The 12460-nt window shown below is 40.8% G+C and overlaps 1 protein-coding gene across 6 annotated transcripts in view; it reads right to left on the bottom strand.

Moving 5' to 3' along the window:
* GSK3B (glycogen synthase kinase 3 beta) overlaps positions 1 to 12460 on the bottom strand; it is a 194052-nt gene that overhangs the window by 49928 nt on the left and 131664 nt on the right. For all 6 annotated transcript variants that reach the window (XM_034411141.3, XM_034411143.3, XM_034411139.3 and 3 more), the window contains 2 exons: positions 10440 to 10546; positions 3555 to 3652 (listed from right to left, as the gene is read on the bottom strand). In XM_034411141.3, the coding sequence (XP_034267032.1) occupies positions 3555 to 3652; positions 10440 to 10546 (205 nt within the window). The remainder of the gene's footprint in view (positions 1 to 3554; positions 3653 to 10439; positions 10547 to 12460) is intronic.

The raw sequence follows: 12460 nt of genomic DNA, 5'->3' as shown, positions 1-12460 counted from the left end.
ACTGGGAAGCCTCCATGGGTAAGATTGAGTTGTGTCTCTTGCTCCAGCAAGAGGGGTGCAGGCCAGAGGCTTGGCAGCCAGGAAAGGTGGGGTTTTGGGGTGCAAAGGAAGAAGGGGTGATCTCCCCCTCCCTCCTCTATCCTGTGCAGAGAGACAGAACTTCTGGCCCTCGCTGGCTCTGCTGATCTGCGGGCTGCAATTAAGGTGCCGAGCAGCCATGGCCATGAGAAGGGAAGGGCTGTCTCCTGTGCTGGCCACGCCCACCCCCTTCACTAGGGCTTCTTTTTGGGGTAGGGCTTATATTAGGCCCACCCCAAAAATCAGGCTTATTTTTGGGGTAGGTTGTATTTTGGAGGAAACACAGTACTTATGCTAATTTCATTTTCTAATGACATTTGGGAATTGTTTATTAATTATTTTTAAGTCATTAAAGACCTTTTGATTGACAAGTCTGAAAACGCTACGTTTCCTTCATGAAAGAGAATTTTAATCAATTTAAAGGTTACTTTTTCGTATATTTGTACCTGTACTAAAGAAAGTTGAAAGTTATTTTTTGTATATTTTTCTTTTTTCTCTCTTGTCACTTTTTAACTTTTTCTTTATTATTTGTTAATTTGTATTTTATCTTTCTTTGAAACTTAATAAAGTTGGTTTAAAAAAATAATTTTAAAAATTTAAAAAGCTTGAAACAGCAAAAAGAGGAGTAAGACTTTGATCATAGATAGCCATAAACTTTGAAATCTAGATTAAGGACCCAGATAACTTTGAAATAAAATTTTGTAATTAATTATACAGAACCCTTCCCATTGGAAATAAATTTGTTTCGGCTTTTACAAGAGAAACATAAGCAATTTCTAACACTGGACACTAAAGAGAATTAAAGTTTGTAGTTAATGGAGAAAAATACACAGTTAACAACTAATTAGCTGGGACCTATAAAATGGCCTAAGACATTTTAAATATTGAAGGAAACTTTTGAAAAAATGGAATCAGAAGTTAGTGTCCACAATGCCAATAGTGATGTTTGCCTATATGGACAGACTGCATCTAATAGAGGTTTTGGAAGAAATGGCAGATAAGGAACAATTTTATTAAACAAGGCAGAGATGGCATTGAAAATGAATCTACAAAAGACAGGTTACAAGGAGGACATGGAAAAAAAAATCACACGGGACATACAAATCATAAATGGACTTTCTGCTGACACCAGGCCTGAAAAAATGATGTTTTATGGATTGTCTATAGATAAGATATGGGATAAAAAGATCATTGGTTGTAAATTAACTAAAAGTGGCTAAAGAGTTATAAAAATGTTTATACTTGATGTGATGAAGGTTGGAAGTAAGTTCTTTATATTTCTTTCTTTTCTTTCTTCTCTTGTAATTAAAATCCTTAATAAAAATTACACACACGCATGTGCACGCATGCACGCGCACACACAAACAAAATCAAATAATCTGTTCCTGAAAATAGTGACAGAAAAAAATGGGTAGACTCACAGCTGCAGGTGCATTTCAAACTAATTTCAATTAGAATTTCCTTTAAGATATGGTGTCAGCCTCCGCCTTTATTGCTTTGGCTGCCATAAGAAACGGGTGGGAGAGAATTAGAGAGCGTGGGGGGGGGGGGCAAGCGTCTGGAGGATTTTTGAAGAAACGAAACCTAATCTCCGAAGTGGCTATCGGGTCAACCGTCATCGCATTCCTGATTGATGACGATGCCAGACGTGCTTCCACCTGACCTCTGGGAGACCTTTGGATTGGGTGATTGATGATGGACAGTGGGAGGGGATGCTTTCTATATGCAACTTTCGCGCCTATTGCTTTAGTTTCAGCTTTTCCTTGGTAGCGTTCATTTCATTTTCCAGTAAAAGTACATTACTCTATAAATAATGGAGTTTGGCTCATTCTTTCCTGGACTTTGAACGAAGCACACCTGACATTTGGCATTGAGACTGCTTTGGCTGTCCTGGTGGATGATCTATGTCAGAAACTACATTGAAGGAGAGGAATGGAATACTATTTATTTTTCTGGATTTCAAAACTCAACCGCACGCCACTTATTGTTACTATAGGGTGTTTTGTGATATATGTCCCGTGGTATCTCCCCACCACCTTGTGTGTGTGTGTTTGTTTCACTGTGGAAAGGTGTTCTGCATTTGGTCTGAATGATCACAGGATAGAGGAAGAGAGTCTTGATTTACATTTTTTAGGATAAACAAAAATGGCAAAGTTTTAACAGAGAGCTACTGTGGATGAGTGACTGCACTAAACCCATTTTGGAGAAGCTTAACAATGACTGTAAAAGTTCACTGTGTGGATATCCTCAAGGCACAAAGATAAGGGTTATTTATCTGAAGGGAGAATCTTCCCTATAGCATTAGCTGTAGAATTACAAAATGGTGAAGTTGCAGTTTCCCAGGCAGAGGGAACATATTCCAAAGTGGGGTGGGGAAGAGACAAGAGACAACACAATCCCAAGATGGATGGCAGAATGAGGAAGAGATTTAGGATAGTCATTCCCCAGAACCAAGAAGCCAAGAAGATGGCTTCATTCTAGCAGTTTATAAAGTTTGATATAGACCAGTGATGGCCAACCCTTTCTGGACCAAGTGCCCAAAGCCCAAATCCCCAAAATGCAATATGCACGTACACCCCCCCTGCGCATGCACCCTGCTTCCGCGCACACACACCCCTGTGCATGCGCACACGGCCCCTGCATGTGCCCTGCACATGTGTGACAGACCCGACAACCAGCTGGCCGGTGGGAGGCGCACGCAAAGCACGGCAGACCTGAACTGGGGCAACAGCTCATGTGCCCACAGAGAGGGCACTGTGTGCCACCTGTGGCACGTGTGTCATAGGCTCGCCATCACGGATCTAGACAAAGAAGAACCGAACTTTAGCTGGAAAGGGCCAGAAGGCTAAAATGAGGTGCTTGGAGAAAGTGTGATCATGGGTGCTGTATCCAACATGGAGGGGCAAATATGCTAAATCAAATGGATAAATTCTCAAAACACTTGAATGATGAAACTTCAAAAGACTGTTCTGGTCATTGTAGCTGAAAACAAACTTGAGGAGATTAGTGGGCACTGCACCTAGTTATGTAAAGTAAGGACAAAAGAAAGGATCTCCAAATCTATTATCTCTAGAAGATTCCAAAGGTTCTGAGTAGGTACATAACCTCTTTACATGTGAATCACAAAGATCACACAAGAGAAACACTGCAAATATAGGTAAGAAATGTTAACTAGGTTAGAATAAATTTCTCCTTCTTTTAAGGAATTTTCAACTTTTACTTTTTGTTGATGTTTAATTGTTTTGTTTGCTTTTTTTGTTGGTTTTTTGGCTTGAGCAATCTTTTAGAATATGGAAAATTGTCTTCCCCATCTATGGAAAATCAGTTAAGACACCACAATTGGAGTTAGTTATCTCCAAAATATCTGCTCCTTATTTTAAAAGGTATCGCATTTAGTTTCAACTAGAAAGAAGACTTTAGAAAAGTTTTTGTTTTGTATTTTAAAATGATGTTCAGATAATAAAAAACCCTCTTACCTTAATTATTTCCACCAACTGATCCACACCACTATCTCCTGGGAAAATTGGCTGTCCTAATAATAATTCTGCCAACACACAACCTGCCGACCAAACATCTAGAGAGAGAGAGAAAAATAAAACATAGGGGACCAATTACAAGAATTGTATATCCAATATGGCTTTATCTATATCACAAACATAAGCAAATTTATACACAAGGAAGGTAGTATATATATAAATCAAATATTGTTTTTTACCTTTTAAGTTCATTCTGTTAGAGAAGGAATAAGCAATCTGGAGACCATGGGGCATATAGAGCATTCAGGGCCTTTATATTCCAATATTCTCATTTCTGCAATCAGTGTGTTGCTATTTAGTTAATTTCCAAATGTATGTCCTGCCTTTTCTTTATAAGCTCAGGATAATGGATCTAGAATTTTTTCGCCCACCACCTTTGAGGGAGGCTGGGTTCACAAACAGTGCTGTCTTAAAGTCATCTCATGAGTATTCATAGCTAGATTTCAATATGGTTCTCCCCATTCCTAGTCCAATATCTTATATAACAGAACACAATAATAGAATAACAGAGTTGGAAGGGACCTTGGAGGTCTTCTAGTCCAACACCCTGCACAGGCAGGAAGCGCTATACTATTTCAGACAAATGGTTGTTCAATCTCTCCTTAAGGCTTCCAGTGTTGGAGCATCCACAACGTCTGGAGGCAAGTCATTCCATTAATTGTTCTGTCAGGAAATTTCTCTCCTTAGTTCTAGACTGCTTCTCTCCTTGATTAGTTTCTTGTCCTGCCCTCAGGTGCTTTGGAAAATAAGTTGATCCCCTCTTCTTTATGTCAACCTTTTACATATTGGAAAACTGCTATCATGTCACCCCACTTCTTTTCATTAGATGATACATACCCAATTCCAACAACTGTTCTTTATATGTTTTAGCCTCCAGTCCCCTAATCATTTTTTTTTTTTGCTCTTCTCTGTACTTTCTAGAGTCTCGACATCTTTTTTACAATAGGGATGACCAAAACTGGATGCAGTATTCCAAATGTAATCTTACCATGGCATTATACAGTGGTATTAACACTTCACATGATTTTGATTCTACCCTCTGTTAATGCAGCCTAGGACTGCGTTGGCTTTTTTACTGGCTGTTGGTAAAAATTTATTTCATATTTAATATAGTGTACAAGATCTCTCTCACAATTACTACTATTGAGCCAGGTAGCACCTATACTATACATGTGCATTTGATTTTTGTTGCCTAAATGCAGAAGCTTTTTTCACCATTGAATTTCATTTTGTTAGTTGGGCCCAATGTTCAAGTCTGTCAAGATCCTACTGTATCTTAAGCCTATCTTCTGAGTGTCGGCTATTCCTGTCAGCTTGGTGTCATTTGCAAATTTGATAAATTCCCCATCTATCCTCTCATATAAATCATTGATGAAGATATTGAAGAATACTGGGCCTAGGACAGAGCCTTGGAGTACCCCACTGCATACTTCCTTCCATATATATGTAGTTCCATTGAGGACTACATGTTGAGTGCAGTTGGTCAGCCAATTACAAATCCATCTGGTGGTAATACTATCTAACCCACATTTTTCTATATTATTAAGTAATAGGTTGTGGTCTACTTTACCAAATGCCTTACTAAAGTCCAAGTAAATTATAGCCACAGCATTTCTCTGGTCCATCAATTTTGTCATGCACATCATCTAGCCCACCACTGGGTGTCACACAACTGCTAACTAATTTACAGAGAAATTTACAAGCAGAATACTGCTTTCTCCCTAAAAATTGATTTCAGTGTGTGTCATTTATATTTTACAGAATAAGAACATGAAGATTAATAACTTTTTGCTAACTATATCCTCCACAGATTTGCTCCTCTTTTAAAATGTGGTGGCCATTAATATATTTGGCAGCAGAATGTTGCAAAGTTAAACTAGAAGATTTTCACTGCATAAGCTAACACAGTTCTCTGTGTACAACAGTTTAGCGTGTATTTAAATAAACATTTTTAAGTATTGTGCCTTTTTACTGTCATGGAATCTCCCCATATTTAATTTCAATGAATTGTCAGGAGTTCTAATATTTTGAGATGGAAAAAAACCCATTCAAATACCCTTTTTTCATGCTATACATACTTATAAATTCCTCTCGAATTTAAGAAGGCATAAATCTAGCATTTTCTTGTAGCTTAGCTGCTTCAGCACATCATTCCTATAGTTCTCTCTGCCTTAAAATATAATGGCTAGAATGATATATTCAAGCACAATCACAACACAACTGAGTAATCAGCAATCTTTTCAGGTAGTAGGTATCCTAATGGGAGTTTTTAGGTGTTGAGAAGAAATGAAACAATTTTAAAGTAATCAAAACGTCAAATATTTCATGCAATCTTATCTAAAATGTATCATTCTGGGAGGTCAGTAACATCAAAGAAGTTTTATGTGGCATATTGCTAATCCCCATATGATATCAGCCATGTTCAGAAAGTGAAAAGATAATGAAGAAAAATTAATTCTGGAAACATTTATTTATACCGCCTTTGTTTACAAATAACTGTTTACAAATTATTATTTACAAATAACTTGAGTTATTTGTTTACAAAATAACTCAAGGCAGCCAACTTAAAACCCTGTGAAGGGAGTTGGACTGAGAGAAAGCGACTGGCCCAAAGTCACCCAACTGGATTTCATGGCTTAGATGGGACTAGAATGTATGGTCTCCCACTTTCTACCTGATGCCTTAACAACTATTAGATTGCTTCTTCAATAAGAAGACTTTATGGCTGATGGGCCTTGTGGCAATAGTAAGTATGGGAGCTTTTAGAAGCTTCAGCAAAAGAAGCAGTGACTGCAATAGTGATAATTTAGGAGTGGCTAGATCGGGTGTCAGCAATCCATGGCTCCGGAGCCGCTTGTGGCTCTTTGGGCCCTCTGCTGCGGCTCTCTGTCCCATCACTGGCTGGCTCCTCCCCTCCCTGTCATTCCTCGCCTGGAAGGTAAGGGCAATGGCAGGGGATGGAGAAGCGGCTGGGGCTGATTTTCTGGTGCCTCACTCTTGCTGGAGCTTCTTCCTGCCCTTGTTGGTGCGTGCCTCAGTTGCTTGGGGAAGATGCGCAACCTGCTCTCCGCCCCGAGACACTGGCCCACCCTGGCCGTGATTGACACTGGTCTCACTAACACGAGGGCTGGCAGGGTGGGAATGGAATCCGAGAGGACACGATGACGAAAAGGGGGATGAGCCCGCAGCGCCCAGCCGTGGCTTTAAGAAGCTCAGGGCAGTGGGAAAAGGGGGCTGGCCCAACTGAACCTCGCACACCCACCCTGGGGGTCAGGAAAGCCGAGGCTGGGCCAAGCTGGTGAGCTTTCCTTGGGCTCTTCGCTACTACTTTTCTTTCTTCCTTTTGGAAATCCAAGCTGGCTGAGGAACAAGCGCGAATGCAGCAGAGCTGGCTGTGGCGGGAGGGTGGGGAGACCCCAAGAAAACGGCCAGCCATCCTGCGCACGCCTTTGCTCTGCTTTGGCCGAGCCCGCCTGCTTGCTTGAGGAGGGTCTCCCTGCTCGTGTGCACTCCCATCCCTGCCACAGCAGGAGGGAGAGAGACAGAGAGAGGGGGAGAGCTACAGAGAGAGGGGAAGAGAGGGAGAGGGGGGAGAGAGATACAAAGAAAGGGGGAGAGAGAGAGAGGAGAGAGAGGGGGGAAGATAGAGAGGAAGAGAGATACAGAGAGAGGGAAGGAGGGAGGAGAGGGACATAAGAGACAGAGAAATATAGAGAGAGGGAGGAGAAGAGAGGGAGAAAGAGATATACAGAGGGGAGGAGATAGAGAAGGCAATGCAGAGAGATATACAGAGAGGGGGAGAGAGAGGGAGAGGGGGGAGAGATACACAGAGAGAGAGAGATACAGAGAGGGGGAGATAAGAGATGGAGAGACAGAGAGATACAGGGGGGAGAGGGGGGAGGGGGAGAGGAGGAGGGGGAAGGACAGTGAGAGACAGAGAGAGGGGGAGGGAGGGAGAGAGACACAGAGGGGGCAGAGAGGGGGAGATAAAGAGGGAGGGGAGGGAGAGACAGAGGGGGAGAAAGAGGCATAGAGAGATACAGAGAGAGGGGGAAGAGAGAGGGGAAGATAGAGAGGGGGAGAGAGAGATACAGAGAGGGGGAGAGGGAGAGAGAGATACAGAGGGGAGAGAGGGGAAGATAGAGAGGGAGAAGGGGAGATAAGAGATACAGGGAAAGGGGAGAAGAGAAAGAGAAAGAGTTTTATGGTTCCTGGTTCTCTGCCCTAATGACCGGCTGGGTAGGCATAGCTAGGGGGTCATGTGCGTGAGTGAGTGACGTCGAGTTGGCCACACCAACCCAGGTTTTGTGGCTTCCGGTGGGTTTTTTTCTGTGGGAAACGGGTCCAAAAGGCTCTTTGAGTGTTTAAAGTTGCAGACCCCTGGGCTAGATAAATAGGAAGTGGTGTTAGTCGTCTCTCCTCGGAAATCTTAGTTTCCAACTATTCTCTTCAGCAGAGCCAAGACCCCTGGGAAAAAAAGAAGCTCAGTATGAAGTTCCTTGATAGAAAGTGACCTTTGCATTAACAATTATTAAATTCTAAAGTGTCTTAAGGTAACAAGGGATGGATTTCAAAGAAAAATTATTTTAAATTTTATTTAAAAATGGAAACAAACTTAAGGGATAAATAATTTTAAAATGCATTGTAAATTTAATAAAGCATGGCTTGGGAGGGAATCAATTTTAAATCTGGCTTGCATTATTCATTGCCTGAATCAACTTTGGGAAACAGCAGTATTAAAATTAAGAAAATGACATAGAAGTCATATCCAAACTGCAGGTACTTTATGTTCTTCATGAGTACAATGTACTATTTAAAAACAAACAAACAAACCGCCAGTTGGAATATCTGATAGTACTCATCCACTAATCCAGAAACTGAGATCTTACTGTCCACCATTCTAGAGCCCACACAAATTATTTCAATAAATTTAGTATAAACTCACTGATTTTTAGTAGGGCAACTTTCTATTTATTTTTTAAATAATAATAATTAAAATAAGCCTAGTAAACTTCTAGTCTTAGTAAGTGGTAGCACCTAGCCAAATACGTCTGATCTTGGAAAGATAAGCAGGATCAGGCCTGATTAATACCAGGAATCTGAGGCTGGATTGTAGATCAAGGAGGAAAAATTGCAATGGCAAATTCCATATGGACTGTTACCAAAAAATATATATTGTTATGCCTTTGTTATACTAGGAATCAAATTTTACTCAAGGGACATTTTTAAAACCTTCCAGTTGTCTTAACAAACCTGCTTTATTAAAAACAAGATAAAACTCCAATCCCTTTAAAAATATGAAAATCTATTTCTTCTTGCTCTTCTGCAATTCCTTGGAAGCAAAACAATATTTTTATCAAGACCCTACTGCCCTCAGCCTTTCTGGCATTTGGACATATTTGGTTTGTAACTTATTTAGCTACAAATTCCGGTGGGAACGTTATCTATTAAAAATTATTCCAATGAAAAACACAGACAGTGTATTGGGTTAGGATTTTACCTGGACATTGGATAGAGGAAGAAACTAAATTTTTCCAAGTCTGGGCCTGTTCTGAATTGAGAAGATGGATACTGTCTTAGTATCTACCTTGGCCCAATTAAATCTTCTATTTTGCCTCACTTCAAGATTAGTTAGTAGCATCTTATGAAGCACAGGCAATCTAGTATCACATCTGCCTTGGAAATGGATTGTGATTGGTTGATGATTGCTATTTTCCTTCACACATGCTTGGATGCCGGAAAAGAAGCCCAATCTTATTTCATGTAACATTTAAACAATCTAAAACAGTACAGAGTTTCCTGAATGGTATATAAAGGATATATAAAACCAGGTTCTTTATTTCATAAAACGTACAGGTTATATTTATAGTTCAAGGAGACCAGTTGTGAATCTGCTACATTTCTTTTGGGGATTCTAGAGCATGGATGTCAAACTCGTCGTGTCACGTTACTGTCACGTGATGTTTTGTGACGTTTTTCCCATTCGCAGAGCTGGGGTGAGCGTGGCCTACACGTGACACATCCGGCCCGCCAGTTTGACACCGCTGCTCTAGAGAGTCATGGTGGATCATATAAAAGAGGAAAAAAGGAAATTACCAACTGAATGGATTTCCTTTATTTTATTTCATTCATTAACGAGAAGAAATATGTGTTGTGGCCCACTCTGAGGTTGGGGAGGAACTTGGCCCAGTTCTGAAGTCTGGGGAAGGCTCTGATGGATGCTCTGCATCGGACACAGAGATAGAGCCAGGGCCATCCGACATTTCCCAGCCACCAGAGAGGCAGCTGCCTTTGGAGGCTGATATGAGGAGGAAGAACAGCTGGGGCCTATTCCAGATGCATGTATGCACAGAGCAGTTAGGAGAGCTGAACAACAGAGGACAAGGAGTCGACTTGGCAAGCAAAGCACACATGGACGCTGAATGGGCCCTCCCTGGCTGGGGAATAAATAGAAGGCAAGGGGAGTGGTTGTCATAGGAGACAACAGTTCGTATTTCTGAAGATTTTGCTCACTGGGTTTCATGCCACAAAGACTGCTTGCCAGAACTTAATTTGCAACCTTTTGGCTGGGAACTCACGGCCACTGAAAAGGTCTGTTACTGCAGTTAACTCTTTGAAGGACTATTGCCTGGACTTTTCAGTGGGTGAACACAATTAATTCATAAGAGGTAAATAAAGAGGGTTTTTCGTGACAAGCAGTCTGTTTCTTGCTTCTGCTAAGGCTGGGGCAGAACAATATGTTTATGTAATGCTGCATGTAATCTTTTCTTCTCCATTCCAAAATACTAATCACTTCAGTTTAAAAATGAAAAAATAAATACATACCTATACTAGAAGTATAATCTGTGGCTCCAAAAATTAACTCCGGTGCTCTGTAATATCGAGAGCAGATGTAAGAGACATTAGGCTCTCCACGAACTAGCTGCTTTGCACTGGAAATGAAATTATAATATAAAGCTTAGTATTCAATATACAAAATATATAATTTTCAATAAATTAATATTTAAAGGAGTATATGCAATTCCTCTAAAATTTACGCAAGTATTTAATATAAATATCAAAATGCAAATTTATTCAGCATTAATACCATGTTTCCCCGAAAATAAGACCCAGTCTAATTTTCAGGGGAAGTCTTACCCACTTAGTTTAGGACCACTGCAACCAGGCCTCCCATGCCCCAACCCATCACACTGCTGCCTGACTTCTTTTGCAGCCGTGAGCAGCCAGATGCCATGTGGCAAGTTGTGCCAGTGCCACCGCTCGCGTCAGGAGGCCACACAGCTTGTTGTGTTGTTTCACACACGAGTGGCGGCACTGGTGCAACGTGCCACAAAGCCTCCTGCAACAAGCATCAGCACCAGCACGACCTGCCATGCTGCCTCCTGCCACATACGACGGCACCAGCGCCACACGCTATGTGGAATTCTACCGCAAGCAGTCACACTGGCGTGATGCACCATATAGCGTCCAGCTGCAAGCAACTGCAGAAGAAATTGCAGCAGCGTGGCAGGTTTTGGGATGTGGGAGACCTGGCTGCAGCGGTCCTAAGGTAAGCGGGCATGTGGGGCAGCTCCACCCCCTACCCCCGTTTGATTTTTACGCATGCACCTTGCCCCACCTCGTACAACCAGGCGATGGGACAAGTAGATGGGGTCTTAACCAGGGCTTATTTTTGGGGTAGGGCTTATATTAGGCACACAGGGAAAAATCAAGCTAGGGCTTATTTTCAGGATAGGTCTTATTTTCGGGAAAACATGGTAGATAAACCATTTTATTATTCAATGTTAATGAGTCGGATACTGTAGTTAAGTGAAATTTAGTGCAAACAGGAAAAAGCAAAATGAAATATGTCCGCAGATTAAATCAAAAATTCAGAAATATTTTTTTCAAATCTCCATGGATAATATATAAATTCTTAGTAAAAAACCTAACTCTTCAAATATTACTAGGACAAATCTATCAGTTTTCCAGGAAATATTTTTAATTGATCCCAAAGGATCAGAAATATTTATTTAAAAAAATAAATATATTTTAAAAGGTAAAGAGTAAATATAAAGACCCTGAAGATTTATACACTGAATAATCCAATTTAAGTTCTTACATTAAATCAACGAACAATATGAACAAAAATATTACCCTAAAGGAAAACAAGGATATATTTCATATTTATAATACATTTTAAAATGCATGGGTTTTTTTTTTTTTGAAGTGTTAAGGTTTTTTTAAGAGAAATAATATATTTAACATGCACAAAATCCCCCACATTCTTGATTCCTAGAAACCAATTTAGCTTCTGATTATTTCTAAACCATGCAAGGCAGTGGTGGGTTTCAAATTTTTTTTCTACCAGTTCTGTGGGCGTGGCTTGGTGGTCATGTGACTGTGGGTGTGGCTTGGTGGTCATGTGACTAGGTGGGTGTGGCCAACTTTATGTCACTCACGTCAAGAGTTAGGGTGCCTGGCCTCTCCTCACCTCAAAGGCCTCAACGAGATACAATTTCCCTGTCTATTTATTTACTGAACATCCAAAATATACTATTTAATCCTATGTATATATGCCATATGTGGCATTTACATAGCAACGGTGGCTGAGGAACTCTGGGAGTTGAAGTCCACAAGTCTTAAAGTTGCCAAGGTTGGAGACCCCTGGCCTAGGAAAACAATCCATGTCGCTAAAAAAAAAAAACTATGTCGCATCTGTTTTAGGGGAGGTTCAATTCATCGCCCAATTAAAGACTGAAATGACATGCTCCAGGCTGACAGCATTGCTTCAAATGACATTTGGCTCCAGATCAGATGTTGAAGTGACCATCCCCAGTGCTGGATGCTGGGTACACCTCTTATTT

Source organism: Pantherophis guttatus, chromosome 2 (genome assembly GCF_059756535.1).
Source record: "Pantherophis guttatus breed Tessera chromosome 2, ASM5975653v1, whole genome shotgun sequence".
Classification (NCBI taxonomy): Eukaryota; Metazoa; Chordata; class Lepidosauria; order Squamata; family Colubridae; genus Pantherophis; species Pantherophis guttatus.
This window is presented reverse-complemented; position numbering and strand designations above follow the sequence as displayed.